The sequence below is a fragment of the Ornithorhynchus anatinus genome, chromosome 9 (assembly GCF_004115215.2).
Source record: "Ornithorhynchus anatinus isolate Pmale09 chromosome 9, mOrnAna1.pri.v4, whole genome shotgun sequence".
Lineage (NCBI taxonomy): Eukaryota > Metazoa > Chordata > Mammalia > Monotremata > Ornithorhynchidae > Ornithorhynchus > Ornithorhynchus anatinus.
This window is the reverse complement of record NC_041736.1, coordinates 41,764,381-41,787,318: the sequence shown is the minus strand read 5'-3', so window position 1 is coordinate 41,787,318 and position 22,938 is coordinate 41,764,381. Positions and strand designations below refer to the sequence as shown.

Sequence of the window (22,938 nt, the reverse complement as noted above, 5' to 3'; positions counted from 1 at the left end):
CAATTGGGGTGAAATAGGAGAGCTTCTGGGTACTTCCCCTCCCTTTCCCCACCAAGAGGGAGCAGGAAGGCAGCAGGGGGTAGTGGCATCTGCTTTACTGTTTAATCCCTCCCCTACACCTGCAGTTCTGATAGAGTTGTCTAGATGGCTCGCTGCCAACTCTAACTCACCAAGGTGAAGATCAAGCTTCCTTCCCATCTTAGCGCCTAAACCTTCCCCTCTGCCCACTTTCCTACTCCCTGGACAAAGCAACATCATTACCCTTGACCCTCAGGTTCAGGAGCTTGGACTCATCATAGCTCTATCCTTTCCTTCTTTCTCTCCATTCCTCCCATCCCCCCGCCTTCTCTTGTCTTGTCTTCTCCCTCTCCACCTTCCTTCTTTCTCTGCAGTATTTTCGGCTCCACCAGACAAATCTCAAAACCAGGATTTAGATGGCCTGTGCTTTTCTGGCTACTCTTTTAACCTTTTCTCCTCTCTTATCCACCAGGCACAGTAACCTCCATTTTGCTTTCCCTCTCCTTCTACCTCTCCTTCTAAAGAGTTGAAACTCCTACTTGTCCTTCCAAATACCAACCCAGTGTCCTAGACCAATCAAATCAATTTATTGAGCATGCACTATGTGCAGAGCACTGTACTAAGCGGTTGGGAGAGTACAGTACAACATAATTAGCAGACATATTCCCAGCCCATAATGAGTTTACAGTCTAGAGGGAGAGACAGATGTTAATATGAATAAGAAATTTATAATATATAATTTAAAGATATATACATAAGTACATAAGACCTGTATTTTCCAGCCTTTTTCCCCTTTGAGAGGAAGGTTCTGGGAGAAGTTGGCCCTTGTCACATACCTACAAAGACCCTCTGGTGGGAAAGGGGAACAGCCATTAGGCTCAGAATGGAAATTTTACTTTAGTTCCCCAGGGACAAAGCAAACTTGAACAGTAAATCAAGCCTTTAGACCTTACATTTCTCTAAAGCAAACAAAGAAACAGTTTAATCTCAATTTCTCCTAGTAAAGTCAGTTTTTCAACAATTTTCTTAAAGGGCTTGAGTCAAGAATGGCCTGGTATTCTGTGAAGTGGTTGAAAATTATTGAACTCCTACCACTAACAATAATAATAATAATAATAAACGGTATTTATTGAGCACTTATTGGGTGCAGAGCACTGTACTAAGCATTTGGGAGCAGACAACAAGAGTTGGTAGCCACAAACCCTGCCCACAAAGAGCTTACAATCCACAGGGGGAGACAGACCAATATAAATAAATTAGGAATATGTACATAGGTGTTGGTTAAGTGCTTTTGGTGTGCCAAGCACTGTACTAAGCACTGGGGTAGGTATAAGATAATCAGGTTGGACTCTCTCCTTGACCTATAATGGGGCTCACAGTCTAAGTGGGAGCTAGAATAGGTGTTTATTCCCCATTTTACAGATAAGGCAACTATGGCACAGAGAAGCAGCATGGCCAAGTGGATAGAGCACAGGCTTGGGAGTCAGAAGGACCTGAGTTCTAATCCTGGCTCTGCCACTTTGCTGTGTGACCTTAGGCAAGTCATTTAACTTCTCTATGCCTCAGGAACCTCATCTGTAAAATGGGATTAAGACTGGGAACCCCATGTAGGACACGGACTGTGTCCAACCTGATTATCTTGTATCTACCCTAGAGCTTAGAACAGTGCCTGGTTCATAGTAAACACTTAGGAAATACCATAAAAAATGTTAAGTGGCTTACCCAAGGTCACATAGCTGGCAAGTGGCAGAGCCAGGATTAGAACCCAAGTCCTCTGGCTCTCACACCTGTGTTCTTTCCACTAGACCATGCTGCTTCCCAACTATCCTCTTCCCTTCCACCCACTAAAAGCTCATTCTCTATCTTCATCCCTTGCTTTTCTTGCCACCTCCACATTCACTTCGCTTTTACATGTGCCTCAGTTTCTCATTTGGAAGCATATGAGCCCAACTTTATTGCTCCTTCTAACTACCAACCTCTCTGGCCTCCTGTTCACATCCCAAGTACTCCCTCTGCCACCCTTTCCTCTCTACTCAGATCCTCTTGGACCCTCTACAATCTGGCTTCTTCCCTCACCATCACTGAAACTTCTCTTGCCTAGTCTATGGTGACCACTAGATTCTGGCTTGTTCTAATGGCCGCTTCTCCATCCTCATCCCGCAGGACCTCTCTACTGTCTTGCTGTTGGCCCCCATCTTTGAAACTCCTTCTGACTGCTACACCCCGGTCTGCTTTCCTGGCTTGTCTTTCCCCTGCCCTGACAGCATGTACCGACTCCCCCACACCATTGGTCAGGGCTAGGTCCTCTGTTTCTCTCCCTTTACATCCACTTTCTTGGGAGCTTATCTGTCTACATGGTTTCGGTTACCACCTGTAAGCAGATAACTCTCAGATCTACATCTTCCACCCTGACCTCTCAAACTCACTCCAGTTCCTTATTTCTTTCTTTTCCACTTGTCTGAAAGAGTTTGTCACCTCCCTCTCCCGTTCCTCCTCCTTAGCTGTCCCACTTTCACCATCCCCAGCAATAACCCCACTGCCCTCTGAGTCCCCAAAGCTGACGGTTTTGGAGTCATTTTTGGCTTATTTCTCGCTCGCTCTCTCTCATTAGTTCACTCCATCCAATCCATAACCAAGTCCTGCTGATTCTGTCAGGAATATTTAATAATAATAATAATAATGTTGGTATTTGTTAAGCGCTTACTATGTGCCGAGCACTGTTCTAAGCGCTGGGGTAGACACAAGGGAATCAGGTTGTCCCACGTGGGGCTCACAGTCTTAATCCCCATTTTACAGATGAGGGAACTGAGGCACAGAGAAGTTAAGTGACTTACCCACAGTCACACAGCTGACAAGTGGCAGAGCTGGGATTCGAACTCATGAGCCCTGACTCCAAAGCCCGTGCTCTTTCCACTGCGCCACGCTGATATTTCTCAAATCTGCCTCCTATTCTCCACCCTCACAGCACTAGCCATCTCTTGCAATGCTTCCAGTTTCTCCCAACTCAACCATCCTACCAGACTCAATCATGAGAATCACATTCTTCCAGCATCATTTCCCCTTCTGAGAAGCCAACAATGTCCCCTACTTGCTGCTTGGATCCAATTAAAACTCTTTCCCACTACTAGCCCCCCTTTCATCTACTTACCCTGAACACTCCCTCTACATCCTTGATCCCATTTCCTCTTCTCCACTCTGCCTTTGCACAAACTATTCCCTCCTCTTTGCCAAAGCAGGCCCCTTCCTGATTTTAAAACCCTGCACACCTCTTCTGTGTAGTCTTGCCAAATTAACCCTTCTTGACTCCAGACATTCCAATCACCACCCCAATCAAACAATGGTATCTATTGAGCACTTACTGTGTGCAGAACGGCATACTTAGCACATGGGGGACTACACATAGAATTGGTAAGCATAGTCCCTGCCCTCAAGGAGTTTATAGTCTAGAGTGAGGAACTACAACAACCATCAGTAATCCCACCATCTCTCTCATCTCCAATCTACAAGCTCAACCAGTTTAAAATAACAGTAATAATATTAATAATAATATTTGTTAAGCACATTCTATGTGCCAAGCATTGAACTAAGCACTGGAATAGGTATAAGATAACCAGGTTGGACTGTGTCTCACGTGGGACTCGCATTCTAAGTGGGAAGGGGAACAGTAATTGAATTTCTATTTTATAGATGGGGAAACTGAGACACAGAGAAGTTAAGTGACTGGCCCAAGGTCACATAGCAGGCAAGCGTGATCTTTCCCCTCACTTACCACTAAAAACCTACAGGGATCCTGGAAGTTCTTGACACCTCCCTCCTTCACACTGTGGCTTCTCCCCTACCTAAGCTCAACACAGAGCAGAGGTTCAAAGGAAAGCTCTGGGTGGAGGGTGGGAAAGTGGGGATTATGTGGGAGAGGATCCACTTCTCTGAGGTGGCAAACGAATAACGGAAGCTGCCCATGGCCCCAGAGCCTACCTCCCACCCAGCTCCTTAGATCATCAGGCCCCTGCAGATGCCTGTTTCCATGGGGACACGGGCGGAGAGGAGATGAAGAGGGGAAGTGGTAGGAGGTCAGGTTCAGGGCAAGCCCCACACTCCAGAGAAGAAAGAGAGAGAAAGTTAAGAGCTACTTCACTGCCTCCCTGCTGCCAGCATCCGCTGGGCCCTCCGGCTGCCCCCCGGGGATTCCCTGGCCCTACTCTGTCTGTCCCTCTCAGGATCGCACCTGGAGAGTTTCCAGGACTCTACCAGTCCTGGCTATGGGACGGAGAGTCGAGCAGAGGCATACCCATTCCATTCCTAGCTTGGGCATTGGCTAGCGAGTGGAAGGCCATCTGCTAAAAGTCAAAACTCACCTGTGCTGGGCAGCAGTGGCATGGGAAAGAGTCGAGGGCAGACTTTCAAGTTTACTGTGTGGAAGAAGGCAATGGTAAACCACTTCCGTATTTTTACCAAGAAAACTCTATGGATACACTACCAGAAGAATTGCAGGTGGAGGTGGGGCATTCTGGGAGAAATCTGTCTATGGAGTCTTTATGGACCAGAAATGACTCCACAGCATAAGACGAGACTCTCTGTCTCAGACTCACATGGAGGAGAGGGGCATGGGGCCACCGGCCTAAGTGGAGCCCAAGGGGTGTTTCATTTAGACACCCCTCTCTGCTGTCAGTCCAAGCCCTCCTCCAGGCCCTACGGGAGAGTTCGCGAAGGCCTGAAAGACTTGGAGAAGAGACATGGGTCAGCACTGCTGAATCTTGTAGCCGCTGTCCTTGTAGCAGAGTGGAAGGGCAGGGTGTTACTGTGGGCAGGAGGGGTAGGCTGGTGTGCGTGGGGGGATTAAGGAAGAGTTGGGAGGACCCATCATGGACCCGATCTTTGGCCTCAGCCAGTCAGGGCCCCAGGAAGGTGGACTGGGTTCAGGCCAGGGTGAGGGTGTATCTGTCTCCCAGCTTGGGGTCTCCTCGGGCCTAGTGGTCAGCAAGTCTCCCACGCACCCTTTGTGACCATAAATCCCAGGAGCCCACAGGAACAATAGCTTTGGGCATCTGTTGCCTGTAACTTCTTTCCTCCCTTTTCCTCCCCAAGTCTTCCCAGAAATGAGGTCAGATCATGTGCTGGCCCAGATCAACTTCCATCAGTGCCGGGGCTCAGCTTGGTCTGCGCATGGTCCCTAATTTGGGGGGGGGAGGGAGGAGGTGTTGGGGTATAGTTCTAGCCTGGGGGGGTGGCCCATCCCTTCAGGCCTTACACCAGCCACCCACAACCTCTCTGATTTTCCACCATTCCCTCAGATATGACGCTTCTCTTCTCTGGGTCTTGGCAGATTTCTGTCCCCTTCCCTCAGCTCCCCACCTGAGCCCCCTCCTTCCCCTGCCTGAGTCACTCCCTGCCTCCATTCCAGCCTTCCAATCCTGCCTTCCGCCTCCACCTCCGGCTCTCCCTCTGCTCGCTCGGAGGATTCCCCGCTCCCACTGCTTTCCAACTGGGCCCAGCAATGTGCCTTTAAGGCTCCCCCCAAAGCCCAGCCAAGCAGATGGAAAGGCTCTGCAGTGGTTCTGCTCTGCGCCATCCAGGAACCCTGGCCTCTGGCCAGCTGCTTCCTCCTGATTAAAGACACACACACTCACACACACAAAACACACTCAAGAAGATAGGAACAAATACACAATCACTGACAAACACATAAACACAAACGACTGCATATTCATGAACACAAATGTGACTGCATGCACATGCACGCACCCCCAGACACAAAGAGTGGAACAAATACACAATCACTGAAAAACACATACACATAAATGAATGCATATTTATGACCACAAATGCGACTGCGCACACGCACACAACACACAACACACACACACGCACATCCCTCTGCCTGGCTCAGCTGTTTACGAAGCCCCTCAACACCCCAGCTCCAGATTTTTCCAGGTCGACTCCAGTTTCAGGAAACAGCCGGGCGTCCACGTAAGCATTGCTGCGCCCCAGTCTCTAGAGCAGCTGGATGAAAGCCAGCCCCCCCCCCGCTCCCCTCCCCCGACCCGCTGCCTGGGCCCTTCCTCACAGCCCCTCTCCCCCTGGCAGCCCTCTCAGAGATCAGGTTGCAGCCAGCGGGAGAAGCAGCGGAGAGGCGGAGACATCCGGAGAGGAGGACGTCGGCGTCGATGACGAGGACGGCGGGGGCGGCGTTGCCATCCCCGCTCGCCAGCCGACACCAGGCCCCGCGAGCGGCTTTCTGCAGACACTTCCTCGTGGAGGGGACGGCCTGCTCCCCTTATCCCCCCTCTCCTCTGCAAGTGGAGAAGCAGAGGAGCCTGACCAATCCATAGCATCAGGGGTGCCAGCGAGGGAGGAGGGTGAGGGGCAGTGGTTCCCCAAGCCATCCCCAGGCCTGGACTCTGGCTTCCCCCACCCCGAGGCCTTTTGACTCCCCGACACTGCCTGGCTGAGGGGCAGGGGAAGCAGGCTCACTGCCTTCTTCAGAAGAGTCGAGACTCCTTCCTCTCTATCCCCCACCATCCCTGAGAGAAGCAGCATGGCCCAAATGATCGAGCACAGGCCTGGAAGTCAAAAGGACCTGGGTTCTAATCCCGACTCTGCCGCTTGTCTGCTCTGTGACCTTGGCCAAGTCATTCCACTTCTCTGTGCCTCAGTTACCTCATCTGTAAAATGGGTATGAAGACTGTGAGCCCAATGTGGGACGGGGACTGTGTCCAACCTGATTATTTTGTATGCACCGCAGCACTCGGAACAGTTACTGGCACATAATAAGCACTTAATACCTTAAAAAAAAAAAGAGAGGGAAAGAGAGATCGCTCCCCTCCCATCCCCACAGATTCCTGCTTCTTCAGCCCAGTTTGAAGGCTATGCCTCCCAACAGGACAGGACCCTCGCCTATTAAATAGAAGTGCTGATGAGACTTCACTAGGACTGAGGGAGGAAGGGTCCAACCAAGCCTGGGACCCTCGGGGGTTACTGACCACAAAGGCAGGGAATGAGAATCATCAACCCCCAGCCCTGAGAGCCCAGAGTGAGGAGGACATTTCAGAGGTGCGTGTGCCGACCTGTGTCACCACAGCGTCAATGTGCTAGGCAAAGTGAGAACATTAATAGCTCTACTCAAGCCAAATGTTTAAGTAAGAGAGCCAGGTGTAACTGTGCCAGGCATGCTAAGGGTGCATGCTGAGGGCAGGCGATACATGCCAAATGGGAGCATGGCATATCTGGGGGTAACAACTGCAGACATCTGCACGGGTGTGCGAATCTTGGGGTTCCCTCTGCCTAAGAGCACCTCTGAGTGGGAGTGACCATCTGTCTGTATACCTGTTTTGTCACTTCAAGCCAGGGTATAAGCGAATGCTTTTCGCTGAACTTGGCCCTGGTTCTTGGCTCTGTGTGAATCCCGGGCGTCTGCGTGGTTGGGTATCCAGTTAGTACGGGTGTGTTTGCAGAACTGAAAGCAAAGCTCTGTCTGTGTACTCTCGGTCGTCTCGGAGTGGGGGGGAGGGACTATGCAGCTCGAACCAGGGAGGTATGGTTTATGATGTCAGTTTCATTTTAGCCATGACATCATTCAGGAAGAGGCAGGCCCTCGTGGCCTAACACTATCAGTGGCTGTGCTGATTAGATGGAACAACATTTCAAAAGAGGACACAATAATCCCGTCTCCATGTCTGCTCTGGGGAGCCTCATTTCTACACACTTATCTAACCGATAGAATGCCTCAGAACTTTTATTCCACCCTATAGATAATTTGAGGACCTTTAGGGTGCCATGTACCAAAACCTAACCCTAAACAATCTTCACCCTACTTGAGGAGCCTGATGATTCACACTGACAGTTAATTTGAATTTTGGAAGACATCACTGTTTGGAAATTAGCCGTGACCCAACTTCAGGCATTTCTGCCACTCCCTCCACCTTCATCAGAATCAATATCAACAGTCTTTTTTGAGGCACCACTTATGTGGGCAGAGCACTGGGCTAGGCCTCCCCTAGCTACCCTCTCGTTCCTCCAGCCTCCCTCCCCTCACTGAGGACTATGCACTTGGATGTTTACTCCTTAAGCACTCTGATACTCACCTCAGCCCGGCAGCACTTAGGTAAATATCCTTATCCTTATCCTCTACTATTTCCTCTATCTGTCATTTATTTTAATGTCGGACTCCCCCTGTGAGCTCCTTGTGGGCACAGATCATGGGCACAGATCACGTCTTCTGACTCTATCTTTTACTTTCCCCAGAGCTTAGTACACAGTAAGGGTTCTGAACACAATAAGTGCTCAATAAATACCACTGATTCATTGACTGATAGTTGGGGACAAAGAAAAGGAATAAAGCACATAATCCCTGGCCTCTGGGAGTTAACATTTGTCAGGGAGGTGGGAGGGGAGTGGAACAATAATAATAATTGTAGTATGTTGTTATTATTAATAATAACAATAAAGTGGTATTTGTTAAGCACTTACTATGTGCCAGGCACTGTACTATGCACTGGGGTGGATATAAGCAAATCGAGTTGGACACAGACCCCCATCCCACATGGGGCTCACAGTCTCAATTGCACTCACTTTCTCAATTCCCATTTTACAGATGAGGTAACTGAGGCACCGAGAAGTGAAGGACCTGCCCAAAGTCACACAGCAGACAAGTGGTGGAGCCGGGATTAAAACCCATGACCTTCTGACTCTCAGGCCCATGCTCTATTCACTATGCCACGCTGCTTCAAGTTGTGTGGCCTAGTGGAAAGAGCACAGGCCTAGGAGTCAGAGACCTGCTGGCCGGCAGGCAACAGGGATAATGGGAAGGGCAAGGACATCAGCACTCCCAAACATCAGCTCTCAATAAAGCTATTCTTAGGCCAATCAGGACGCATACAAGAGGAAGCTCCACCACAGACCTGCTGTCTTGTCCCCAGGAGCCCAACCTAGTGATCTCAAGGCAAACTGGGTTCATCACTTGCTACAAATTCAACAGTTACCAGTCCACTCTTTCGTGTTGAAGCCAAGCCCGGAAACAGGACTGAAGCAGTAAAACGAATCTGTTAAAAGTTCTCTGTGATTTTTGCAGGCCACTGTGCCCCTGTTATATGCCAGGAGGATCCCCAAAGATTTACATCAAGGGCTTGAAATGGGGAATAATAATAATAATGATAATTGTGGCATTTGTTCAGCATGTACTATGTGCCAAACACTGTACTAATCACTGGGGTAGTGGCATGCTGTCCCACTTCTTCTCCTGAGAGCCTGAATCTATCCCCGCCCTTCGGGTGAATGTTGTCGTAGAAAAGTTAAGGGAAACAAGCAGCGATGCGGCAGGCGGTGGTGTCCCTGGGAGACAAGGAGTGTAGCCTTCTGGGCAGATGAGCGCCTAGCATTTGCTGACTCCTCCATGGAATAAGAGGCTCTTGGCTGCAGCACAGTTTGGCCCGGACTCCTGGGCTCCCTCCTTCCCCCTCCCTCTTTGGGTTATTCTTAGCAACGGGTGACCTCAGTGTGCTCCCTCCAAGTAATAGGAAAGAGAAGCCTGGAGCTTCAGAGCCACTTCCCTCCCATCCCCAAGCTGACGCCAATCCTCATGGGTCTGCCCCTAGGAAAGAGGTGGAGCTTGGGAGAATGGGAAGAAAGCCTCGGAGCCAATGGTAAGCGAGATGGCTGGGGACCAGGGGAGGTTTGGCACTCCCACAAATCACAGGGAACTTTCCCTCGACTTGCCTGGAGAGTCGCTGGACATGGAAGGGCAAGGAACATGGGTCACCTCTGCCTTCAATGACTGAGGAGAACAAAATCTTGCTGCCCGTTGCCTGAAACCCTCCACCCTTCCCCGACTCTTGAAGGCCTCTCATCGCCCTTCTTCCACTCCCAGCCCTTTGTCCCTAGGTCCAGCAGGACACAGAGACACAGCTTCCACACCACCCAACAACCATCAGACAGCTCAGAAAGGTTTTCTGTTTTCTCTTACCCCCTTGCTCAGCCACCTGGCTCCGGTTCAGTGCAGTCCAACTTTTTGCATTCCCCACTGAGGTCTCCCTCCTGCACTGGCAAGGGATTGGGAGACAGAAGACCTGGGTTCGAGTCCTAGCTCTTTCACTGGCCTACTGTGTGACCTTGGGCAGGTCACATAACCTCTCTGGGCCTCACTTTCTTCATCTGTCCAAAGGGGACAAGACAGATCGTGAGCCTCTTGTGTAACAGGAACTGTGTTCGATCTCATAGCCTTGAACCTACCCCACTGCTTAGCACACAGTAAGTGCTTAATAAATGTTATCATCGACATCAATATCATCATCATCATCATCATTCATCTATAGAGCCCAGGTTCCCATCAGTCTCAAGTCTCCAGAGAATTCTGTTCCTGGCCCCTCATCCTGGGTCCTTGAGTCTCCTAAGGAGCAGCAAGAAGTCTACAGCTTCTTTCTTCCCCAGTCTTGGTGACACCTTTCCCTCGTCAGAGTGAAAGATTTTGTTTCCAGTTTATCCCTTTCTTCTTCCTTTCTGCCTGTTCTCCATGGATCTAGATTCATTCCGCTTTCTGTTTACATCTGTCAGACAACCGGGCCAGGTATTTCCATCCTCCTTCCCTCCTCATACAACTTCTCCTGACTTTGCTGGGGGACACCCACACAGCATCTTTGACCTTTTCTAGTAAATCTATTCTCTTGGATTCAGTCACAACTTTATCTACAGCTCTGTCCCTGGGGCCTGGGCCCTGGGCTCTGACCCCAACTTTGCCCAGTAAACTTCCCCCTCATTTCATTTACCCCAGCTCCAGTCCTCAGAGGTTTTCAGGGCAGGAAGCTCTGGGGACAGTCTACTGTACTGAACTCTCCCAAGTGCTTAGCCTAGTACTTTCTACACAGTAGGTGCTCAATAAATACAATCGACTGACTGATTGATTGACACTTTTGGGGGTTTAGCCCCAGCCTGTGCACGCCACCCTTCATGGAATAGGTTGGCTGTTGACTTCCCTTCCTCCCCATCTGGGCTCTTGCTACTTTCTCTGCTTTTCAGAGCCCTTCCACCCCAGGCTACACACACACTGTGAGGATATGGCCTTAGAGCCATGGCTTTCTCTCTGGAGTGACTCTGCCTGTCTTTCTCTCTGGAGTGACTCTGCCTGTCTTTCCTGTCTCCGCCCCTTCCACTGAACCTTAATGTTATTGGAGACGTGCAATGGAATACCTGGCCCTGATACCAGGGCCCCTCTGGCCACTCACCAAGGGCAGCTGCCCCAGGGCCCATGCTACTAAGCCTGGAGGCCCAAATTCACCTTTTGGGATAATTATGCCCTCACCATGAACATCTCTCCTGGCTGGAACTGAAAATGTCCTGCCTTCCAAGCTCTGAGAATCTCTGCACTGGGCTTGGGGCCTGGACTTTTCAGTGTTTCAGCGTCACTCACACTCATTCTCCACTGGGCTAGACCAATGCGGATATCTAGTGCTTCCCCGGTAGGCACCCTGCTACTGTTCTACCACTGAGCCCCATCAAGGCTCTTCACTCACATCCCCTGTTCCTCACTCCTCCACCCCTCCCTGTTTTCCTGCCTTTGTTTCTCACTCAGTGTTGGCATTGCCTCCTGCCACTGCGTCATTTAGTCTGTCATTCAGAATCTGGGACCCCCTCCCCCATCCCCCTATCTTTCCCACTGTGAAGAGACTGCTGCTCCCTCTGCTCTACTGATAGGGCAGAACTCATTAGCCTGATAGAACTCACTCTGAAGAAGCTGTGGATTGGGGCTTCTTCAGGAGACTCACATTCTCTTCTCTCATCTTTCTTCTCCAGCCAGCCAGCAACCTTCGGGATCATTCTCCTTCACTCTCCTTGACTGGGGGCCCTCACCGACCTTTCTCTAGTTTCCGGGCTTCTCCCTGCTGTTTTTTATTTTTTGTGGCATTTGTTAGCTCTTATGAGCTAGGCACTGTACTAAATGCTGGGGTAAATACAAGCTAATCAGGTTGGTTACAATCCATGTCCCATATGTGGCTCACAGTCTCCATCCCCATTTTACAGCTGAGGTAACTGAGGCACAGAGAAGTGAAGTGACTTGCCCAAGGTCACACATCAGACACGGGGTGAAGCTGGGATTAGTACCCAGGTCCTTCTGACTCCCTGGGCCGTGTTCTACCCTGCTTCTTCACCAGTTGTCTGCCTCTGGTAAGCAATGTCATGCTCTTCTGCTCTCCTGCCCATTCAGTGGGACCTCAGATTTTCCACACTCTGCACTCTCAATGAACTTATCTCATTGGTAGAAAGCCCATGGGCAAATAATAGAAAAAAATGATGTGGAGAACCCACCACTGTCTCTTGGAGGAAATGAGCCCTTCCAAACCCTGGTTTCAACTCCCAAACCCCATGATTGGACCCAAGGTGACAAATCAAACTGGATTAATTTCCCCAAAGAGCTCCATCAGGACAAGAACAGGCAAGGGATAACTGGTTATGACCAAGAGGTGGTCAGTGGTGCCTTAAGCAAGACCATCAGCATTAGCATCATCATCATCCCAACCGCCACACCAGAATCGATTTCAGGGCGTCTAGTCTAGCTCTAACCTCAGTCTAGATCCACAGAGCAGAAGATGTGAGGAAACTGGTCTTGGGAAGCCAGGGTTTTTGAGATTAGCTCTCTCCAGCACTGAATCCAGCCTCCATTCCAGGCCAAGCACTGCAGGCAGCCATCGGGAACTGGCCTTGGCCCCAAACCTCAGGGTCTGCTGCAGCATGCCTCTGGCTGGCAAAGCTCTGCCCGCCACTGTGGCCGAGAAGATTCTCCGCTTCCCCTACACCCAGCAGCCCATTTTCCTCACAGAGCTGCCGTGATACGCTCCCTGTGGAGGAGGGACATGTAGGGGCAACATCTGGGCCCCAGGGCGAGGTTAGCTTCCTAACTCTAATCCCGCTATGCTAATTGAATTCAAAGGGTCTCTCTCCTGCCAGAGGGTGGGAGAATATGAACAACTTGGATCAGTTGGAAGCTTAGACATTTTGAGGACCTCACCATTTGGTCCCCCAGCCCAAAACCTTCACTCACTAAATTCTTTGATTTGCATCACTATTTCCATCTTTCACCTTTCCCATACCGACTATTTCCAGATACTGAATTTGGAGTGGGAGGTGGGGGGGGGGCGGCGAGGGCAAAGCCACTGTGTCATCACCTGTTAGGCTGAAGAGCTTATGCTAACACATCCAGATAAAAGGCATTCATGGCAACAGTTAGATGACCCAATGCAGTCTCCCCTTTCTGACTTCAACTCCAAATCTGATCAGTTTCTGAAAGCCTGGCAATTCCCATGGTTAATTACGATAAAAAGCACTAGTAGTGAATCCCCCATAGTTGGCTGGATAACAAGTCAGTAATTTACATCGCTAACACCCAGATAGATTCATGCAATTGTCTCTCTCTGCCATTATGTTTCTTCCATGCAGACTTGGTCACTGAAAAAGGCAATTCCCGGCCCCACTAATCCCCAGCGAGTTTCCACTTCTGCTTCATTGGGGATGTTGCAAAACTTCCTACTCACATTACTTCCCCCTAACAGGATAACCTTTCCCTCAGAACACTTTCTTTATTGGGTTCTCATCCTGGAATTTTCTCTCCCTAATTCCTAGCTGGAGGGATAGACTGATGGCAGAAGGAAGTGAATGTCTTTCCATCTCTTTCCCCTCTCTAGCTCCTGAAAGTGGCAAAACAAAATATGCCGAGGGATCTGGGGCAAGGGGCCAAGTCAGAGTTGAGTGCCTTCACTGTACAGTGCTACTGCATGGCCCAGTGGAAAGAGCATGGGCCTGTGAGTCGAAAGACCTGGGTTCTAATTCTGGATCCATCATTTTGTCTGCTGTGTGGACTTGGGCAACTCACTTACCTTTCTCTATCCTTCAGGTTCCTCATTGTTAAATGGGGATTAAATACCTCTTCTCCCTCCCGCTTAGACTGTAATCCCAGTGTAGGACAGGGACTGTGTCTGACCTGATTGTCTTGTCTCTACTTCTGCGTTTAGTTCAGTGCTTGACACATAATGAGCTCTTTACACATACAATTATTATTATTATTTTTCCTAACGAACACAGGGGAGAGAGGTTTAGAGCATGCACACTGGAAGTTAGAGTAGTGTGCATGCTCCAGGCCTCTAAGGCAGAAGTCTGGGATTTATTTTCCTTGAAACCAGGGTATGGACCTCTGGACTACTGAACTACATTGGGAAACCAGTGGGATGCAGGGAAGGTAGGCCCAAGCCTTGGCAGTGGTCTGACTTCTGGTGTCCAAAGACATGTCCCCACCCCAGGTGACCCCGTGGTTCTCCCTGTGAATTGCCCACTTTGTATCTCCTTACCCAGTGGCTCTGTACCTCAGCACAATTCACGTGCCTCCAGGCAACACATCCTGGCTTCCCCAACCTGCCAGGCCAAGGCCTCAACAGGACTCTGGTCCAATTCCTCTATTAGTTTTTGTCTCTGCCTCACATGCTCTCTAAGACTCCTCAGATTCGTTCAGTTAAACAGAGAAAAGCTTTAAGGAGGAAGGGGAACCAGCTGTCTCTGCAACCAGAATCTGATCAACCTCTAAGGATCAGGCCAAGGAGGAATGGTTGCAGTGATCCAGTGGAACCTTCTTTCCAGCATGTCCCTCATCCTGGGGGGGCCCTATGCTCCCCAACCCCAACCACAGTGCAGCAACATCTAGAAAAACATTGGTTTCAGGCACCACTGCAGTGGCAATTCACCTCCTGTGGAAATCCCTCCCAGCTACCCAGCCAACAGCAATGCTGAACCTGAAGTCTTCCCAGAACCAATGGAGATGAAGATCTGAAGGGGGAGGCTTTCCCAGGGCATCCATTGAGAACATAGCCAAATGCTGAGGCTAAACACCTCCCATCACCACTCCCATAAGGACCTTGGGGCTGGGGTAAGTTCGGGACTGGGATTGGAGGGCCAGGAAGGGGAACAGAGCCAAAATCAACCCAGGGCAGCTGCCAATCCCACACTGGGATGGAGGGAGCCTGACCATTCTCCAGGCCAAAGGCAAGGCACCCTAATGCTGCTTTATTGGAAAGACATAGGATGAAAAACAACCTAAGCCTCTGAGCCCAGGAGGCAGAGTCTTGGGAGACCCTGTCCTCAGGGGAAAGAGCGAGTGCCTCTGCTGCCTGAGCACCCCCTAGTAAACTCAGAGTTGCCTCAGCCACTCCTCAGGTCCCCTAAATCCCCCTCTTCCACTCTGGGAGCCTCCCTCAGTCAGCTCTTGGGAAGAGTTCAGTCCCACTCATACCCTCTAGGCAAGGGGCTGGGGCTTGGGGAAGGGTGACATTTCCAAAAGACAACCTCTTTGCTCATCTGCTTGGCTGACTGCCAGTAACTCCCCGAGGGGACACCCAGCCCTGAGGGTTCTATGTTAGGTCACCTACCTCACCTCTTCTGGTCACTCACTGTACCTCGATCTCGCCTATTTCCCCAGCAACCTCTCGCCCATGTCTTGGCCTCTGGCCTAGAACACCCTCCCTCTTCATGTCAGCCAGATTACTCTCTCTGCCTTCAAAGCCTTATTGAAGGCACATCTCTTCCAAGAGGCCTTCCCTGACTTGGTCTTCTTTTTCTCTTCTCCCACTCCCTTCTGTGTTACCCCTGCACATGGATTTATTAACCCCTCCCTCAGCCCCACAGCACTTAAGTACACATCCTTCATTTACTTATAATAATAATTATGATAATAATAATAATTGTGGTACTTTTTAAACACTTAATATGATGATGATGATATTTGTTAAGTGCTTAACTATGATCCAGGCATTGTACTAAGAGCTGGGATAGATACGAGATAATTGGATTGGACACAGTCCCTGTACCACAAAGGGCTCACAGTCTTAATCCCCATTTTACAGATGAGGGAACTGAGGCACAGAGAAGATAAGTGACTTGCCCAAGGTCACACAGCAGACAAATGGCAGAGGCGGGATTAGAACCCAGGTCCTTCTGACTTCCGGGCCCGTGCTCTACCCACTAGGCCAACCTGTCTCTCTATTAATGTCTGTCTCCCCCTCTAGACTGTAAGTTCACTGTGGGCAGGGAACGTATCTACCAACTCTGTTTTATTGTATTCTCCTAAGGGCTTAGTGCAGTGTTTTGCAATAAACTGACTGCAATTGCAGTCAATAAATATGACCGATTGATCGGCTGATTGGTCTCAGCCCCCATCTTCCAAATCTGGTCTCTGCCCTTCTAGTTGCAGGCCTCCCTTTTCCTTGAAGATCACCCTCCCAGTTCCCACCATATTCTGATTAGACCTGTCGCTCTTTCTCCTGCTCTCCCTCCTTCCCTTCCCTACGGTGCCCAGAAGCCACTCCTCCACACAAGCCACATCCCCATGTTCAGCTGTCAGGCCTCGTGACCCAAATCAGTCAGGACACTCACCAACGGATGCTTGCGTTTCCTTCCAGGCCGCCCCACCTTCCTCATGGGTGTGCCGGGCTCCTGTCGCTCTTCCCTGCCACGGGACTCCTCCAGCTCCTCTTCCTCCTAGGGGCACAAACAGAGTTCATCAGGGGGAGATTCCCTAACCCCCACAGCCCAGGCACAATCCATTATGGGAAGGTGCCTTCCCGTGCCGCTCTACAGAAGGATCCTATGCAGCCTGCTCAACTCCCAAGCCAAGAGCAGTCAGGGCCTTCTCATTCCTGAAAGCAAATGGCCCCACAGGGGCTGGGAGTTCTCGGTGGAAAAGGCTCCACTGCCCTTAGTGTGCTCAAGGATCGTCCGACCCAGGATTACAGGCTAGGAACCCCACAGCAGCTCCATCCCCGGCACCAGTGCCCAAGCGCCTGGGGGTCTGCTATTTGAGAGGGCACTGGCAGGGCTGGGCCTGGTTTTCTAGGCTGAGAGACAAGCTCGACGACGCAGGGATGGGGCCTTGAAAAATCCAGCTTCCCCTCACCGTAGCCTCCGGCCATAGCCCGTCTCTGAGGCCTTTGACTTTTCCAGCCACGACCACCGGCTGCCCTGCCTCTGGCTCAGCATCAGTGGTAATAACGTCCCCGGTGGCCGCCAGCTCCCCAGCCTCCCTGCCGCTGCCTGGCAACCGTGGTGCCTCACGGCCTGCAGGGATGTTTACGCATGCGCACAGGCTCCCGTGCACTCCCCCTGAGGCACTGCCGTGCCAGGACAGCAGTGGGCAGGAGAGGGAGCAGAAGGCAGCTCGAGGGGGAGCAGGTGTGCCCAGAGGGTCTGTGTCTGCTGGCGGCAGGCTGCTCCCGTAAGGGCCTGCCCAATCACACTACCTCTCCCAAGGGGTTGGGGTGAGGGGGAGAGTGGAGGTGCTGAGCAAGGGCCCAGGGACTTGGCTGGGAAGAATGACGCCAAACCAGAAGCACTGGGCATGCGAGCAGGCTGGCGGGAGGAACCAGAGAGGAGTGGGTGGGGGATGGGAGGAAGGCGATGTTGCCTGGACTCTAGTTCTTTAGCTCCACTGGGGGAGGCTGGATTCCTACAAAGGGAGGGCCCATGAGCTAATAGTCAAACAAATAATAATACGAGCCAGATTCTGCCAGGGCCTAAGATATCCTGATACATTCAGGAGCTTCATAAACTCTTCCAGACCTTTAGTGCTCTCGCTAGAAGTCTCTTTAAGTGGACGAAGTGGGAGGCAGCTCCAGATACCTACTTTTGTTGGGGCCACTCTCATGCCACCAGGGGTGTGAAGTGGCCATCCTGAGAGCACCCATTCAAAACCTTTACCTCCAGCGTAGCCGCTGTCCTGGCCGCACCAGGTAGGGCAGGGAGTGTGGGCGGAAGTGGGGCAGGCTCTGCTCTGGAGTCTCCCAGGGGACTTCCCCGATCCAGGCCCGGACCAAAGCCCCAGCTGATCCTGCCGGTTAGTAACCGTTCACTTCAGTGGGCGGTCCTGCTCACAACTCCGAGGCCCGGAGAGTGTTAATGAGGTGTGTTGGGGGCAGCTCGCGGTCAGGCCCTAGCTTAGGCCTGGGAGAAGCTGGTTAGAACGTGGCCTCCGTCAGTGCTGCCCTTGTCCCTGGGAAAGGGGGTCTGGGCCAGCTTAATCAGGATTCCTCGGGATGCCGCATCTGCCTCCAGGCCCCTCTCAGCCAAGGACAGGACGCCCCATCTTTGGATGGGGCACATCAGTGCCAAGCGGGGCGGGCCTTGGGGTTGGGCAGCAGGCCTGCTCCATTGGCAAATCTGCCCTCGGCACGGCGCCCGCTGCTGCTGCTCCACGCTCTTCTGCGACAACTTGGAGCAGAGGCTTAAAGAGACCCAACGGGATGGAACAAAGCGGGTGGCTGTATAGTCCGGGCAACCAGTGATCCTCTGCTGACCCCCCAGCACCCCTCTTCCCATCATCTCCTGGTAAGGGTATTCAGGTGGGAACGGACTCAGTCCCTCTATCCCGTCCCCCATCACAAGCTCTTCATGTGAGGTGTCACTCCCAAGGAATGACAGGGAGCCCGTTTCCCCAAATCAGACTGCAGCTGCTCAGCTCTCCCTAGCCTGTTTGCATCCTTCCAAGCCCTCTGCACATCCAGCCTGATGAATCCTTAGTCTCTGAGAACTGAGTCTTTAGCCGGGCACACTTCCCCTGCCCCTCTCCATGCACTCTTCCCCTCCCTATGGAGAGAAATCATGGTACAATGAGGGGAAGCAATCCATCAGTGGCTTCTCAGAGGACCTGTGGCAGAGCCCAGATGGAATCCAGGGTCTCATTTCCCTGGGCTGGGAGAAGGGACAATCCAGAGTTTGCTTAGGATTTGTCTCTCTTTAAGCCCAGCTACTCCACTAACTACTCCTACTCCCACTTCCTCTACTCTGTGCTTGCTAAGCCTGAGGGAGAGAGGAGGGAGTGAGGGAGGGGGAGAGAAAATAGAGAGAGAGAGAGAGAGAGAGAGAGAGAGCAGGATATGTGCCAGGCTCCACCTTGTTGGCAGACAGAGCAGCTCCCTCCACCTTCTCAGACACCTCTTACCATCCCTGCAGCAGCCTTGGGAGTTTTAAGGAAGGAGGAGGAGCAGTACACAGGGGACAAGGGGTAGAGGTTCCCTTCCAGATCTCAGCTCTCTGCTTTTCCAGCTAAGAGTCCTGTGGCACCAACCCAGATCCATCCTTCACCCAGAACCCAGTTCAGGCTGCAGCTGCCAACCTTCTGTGGGTCGCCCTGGGGAGGAATGGCCTCCTGGGGTCGTAGCCTCATAGTCATGGCCCTGATGCCTGATCTTGGGTCAGACTTGTTCTTGCCCTATTATTTAGTTCCTCCTTTAAAGAAATGGGGTCAGGGTACTACTCGAGAGAATGTGTAGTGTGTGAAGGGGATAGTCAGCCTAGCAAGAGAGAGATATTCCTTCTGTTTCCCTCTCTGTTTCTATATGCCCTCTGGGTCTATCCAGCCGTTCAGTTTACATCTCTCTCTTCTCTCAAAACCCTCCGCCAGCTCCCTGTGTCGAACAGAAACTCCTCCCAATAGCTTTCAAGGCTGGCTTTTCACACTTGGCCCCACCTTACCTAGCTGCTCTCTTCACTGTTATTCCTTCTCCAGCCTGCTTTGCTCCACCCAAGCCACCAACCTTTTAACTGTCCTTCACCTTTGACTTTCCTGTCCCATCTACTCCCTCTCACCTGCTCTGTTCCCTAGCTTTGGGACTCCCTCTCTCTTCAGGGCAGACAGACCACGGCTCTTCCAACATTCAGAGTCCTCTTGAAATCCCACCTACCCAACAAACTTTCCAAGGCTAATTTCTCAGCACACTGAACCATATCATTGCCTCAGCCAACTCTAGCACTTAGCAACTTATTTACTCATTCCTTAGGGGCAGGGAACATGTCTGCCAATTCTGCTGTATTGTACTCTCCCAGGTGCTTAGTACAGAGCTTTGCTCACCATAGGTGCTCAGGAAATACGATTGAATGAATAGTAAGCACTCAATAAATATCACTGATTGGTCTGTTCCATGTATTTATGTTGACCTCCCTAGTGGTAAGCGTTTTTATATTTGACACCTCCATTAGAGTTTGAGCACTCTGTGGGCTAGTAAAGTGCCACTTCATTATTCTGTCCTTTCCAGGAGTCTAGTAGAGTGCACAGCATCAAGCAGTTAGTACGGTGCTTTGCAAACAGTAAGCTCTCAATAAATACGATCGAATGAACAAGTGAAAGAGAATGGGCTACGAGTACAACTCCGTCATTATACTGAAAACTCTTCAAGAGCAAAGATCACGACTTTCATTTTTTTATATATTCCTCAAGTACCTAATAGAGTACTCTGTACACAGTCAATGCTTAAGAACTACGGGTGACACTAATAGCAAAATTGCCTCTTCCACTCTGGTCACAGGTCCACCATGAGGCCCTCAAGGAAGCTGGCTCTTTCCCCAAATACACATAAAGAGTGAGTGACTAAAACACAGAGTAGAAAATGATGTGGGGCCCATAGTGGACCACAAGCTGGGCCTGGGCCAGTAATGATTACTGTTGTTAAAATAACTGGAAGCATGATGCTAAACTGAAATATGACCCTGAACAAAAAGGAAACACATTATAATTTTCCCTCTCTCTGTGCTTGCACTGCCCAGGATTGGCCTCTCTGGTGTAAAAAGGATTGGTGAGGGATGAGTAAGACTGGAAAATTAGATTAATGAAAAGAGGAGCTGGGAACTTGGAGAGGGGAGAAGGCAGGGCTGGGGCAATAACTGTGAAGTCTATGAAGAGATGTTGTCCGGAGGCTGGTGACCAGCTGTTCTCCACCTCCACTGAGGACAGCACAAGTGCAATAAGAATAAGGAAGTTCTTTCTGACTGCTAAGGGTTGGGCTACCCTCATACAGGTTCCTGGGGGAAAGCTGTGGAGAAGACGATAAAGGACGGAAAAGAAATCCACCTGTCTGGGGTCATTAAAGTACAGTCCTATAGAGACCCATACGAAATGGCCTACTCCAGGCTGCAATTCCTTGGGCTCAATTCTCTTCTTTGCATTGGCTTTTCCCTGCTTCCCTGTTGGAGCTTGGGAAGTGCTAGCTATGACCCTTCCTTGGCATTGAGATTAATCTCCCTCCCTATTCCTCTCCTACATTTCCCCTCTAGCTCGAAGTCTGGAAGCAGGGATGAGTTGCCCCATGGCTCAGGTGACCACCGGAGGGGAATGGAGCGGCACTGCTAGCAGATGTAGGCCCACTGGGCAGCCAAATCCCTGGTCGAGGCTGCCCAGCTATTGCCCCTTAATAGTAATCTTTCCCTGTCCCCGTCAAGACCCCCCCCCCCACTGTCCAAGAGGGTGTTTGCTCAGACCACGTGGTTATAGACTTGTTTCCCTCCTTTGGGAGAAGGGAGGGGAAGAAGAATCGACTCCTATAACTCCTAAATCTATCTCCCTCCTCCCCACCCAGGCAGGCTCCTCCATTCATGGCTGATCTTGCACTCTATCCTACCACATCCTTGCATCTCACCGAGTTTATGTCATTTTCTCAATTGAGGAGATTCCATTCTTAGGCATGACCTCTAATTCCCCAAACTCCCTGCATTTCTTCTCTCCCTTCCCCCAAGTTCTTCTCCTCCCTTAAGTCAAATTTTTAAATAAGATTGTCTTTATGTGCTTACGAAGTGAGGAGACCCATACTAGACGTCTGGCAGAAAAGTACACAGATTATAAATGGACAATGGTACCCGGCTCTCAGGGGGCTCACGATCTAAGAATTAGAGAATACGACGGGGTCGGGGTTGGTGGGGTTGGAAGGCACACAAGCAAGGCAAAACAACATAAAAAGACAAAGACGAGACTAAATACCTTAGAAGTTCATTCTGAGCTGATTCCTCCTCGCGTCTCTCCCTGTCTCTCTTTCCGCCTTCCTGCATTCTCTTCAGTTCCCTCAATCTTGCCTTCTTCCCTTTGCCACCCAGTCCCCCGCGGGGAACCGATTGCCCACTCTCAGGGCCCGGCCGCCAATCCTGCCGCCACCTGTGCCCACAGGCCAGGCCAGGCCAGCTGATAGAAGATGCTGACAGTGATGCCGCCCACCCAGGCGGAAGCAGCAGGGGCTCTAGGAGGAGCCCTGGCTCCGTCCAAGACTTGTGGCCATCCCAAAAGGCTGAGCATGAAAGGGAGTTTCAGGAACAGCTGAAAGCACAGAACCCGGCCTATCTGGACTTTCCCACTGATGCACAGCTCTAGGACAGGCAAGAACAACTGCCCCTGAAGAGGAAGAGGAGGAGAAGGAGGCAGCTAAGAGCTTCTTCTGCCTTCTTCTTGTTGCTTGACTGCCAACGCTACTGAAGCTTATGTATCCCTTCTCGACAACCCGGCCAAAGGAGGGACTCTATCAGTCGCCACCTTAGGTGTTCTAGGGGCGACGGAGCCCCAGATTTGGTGACTGTTCCCTCCAACTGGGGAGTCTGGTCACACCAATGCCAGTCAAGAGACAGGTCAGTGGAGAAAGGGATCTCCACTCAGTTCTGCCAAAGTACTTAGCACATCTTCTAGAACGCGGTGGCAGAATTAGGGGCTGACTTTCCATCATGCTCGTCCATCTGGATCCGTGTAGTATGTCGCGGTGCTGGGAGAAACATCTGTGCACCTGCCAGCGGCGTTGGACATTGGGTAAGGCCTCAGCATGAGCTTCCTTTGACCCCGGGATTTTAGGAGGAGCAGGTGCACATCTAAATCCAGATCTGGGATGAAGAAGGAAGCTTCTTCCTACTTTTCTGTCCCTTCCTATCTCTCTCCTAGCAAAACTACAATGGCAGCACTGCTGTTCCCGGTTACACCAGTCTCCCCCTGAGTCCAGCCAGCAGCATCACACCAGAAGTCGCCTTGGGACGGGGTCCCTATCTTTTCCATCCCTTGACCCAATATCCTCTTTCGGCGCCGCTATCATCTCCTGTTTCTCCCTCTGGCTGTCCCTTCTGGGTCTTCTCTTTGTCCCCATTGACTTCTCTGGC

At 51.0% G+C, this 22,938-nt stretch overlaps 1 protein-coding gene and 1 non-coding gene across 4 annotated transcripts in view; one reads left to right on the top strand and one right to left on the bottom strand.

The window, feature by feature from the left end:
- The window catches only part of DNMT3A (DNA methyltransferase 3 alpha), a 101,933-nt gene that overhangs the window by 60,305 nt on the left and 18,690 nt on the right, over window positions 1-22,938 (bottom strand). For all 3 annotated transcript variants that reach the window (XM_029071763.1, XM_029071764.1, XM_029071765.1), the window contains exon 3: window positions 16,420-16,524. In XM_029071763.1, the coding sequence (XP_028927596.1) occupies window positions 16,420-16,524 (105 nt within the window). The remainder of the gene's footprint in view (window positions 1-16,419; window positions 16,525-22,938) is intronic.
- On the top strand, window positions 4,226-4,363 carry LOC114814484. The gene has a single exon (XR_003762276.1). It is a non-coding gene; the product is annotated as a small nucleolar RNA SNORA7 (small nucleolar RNA).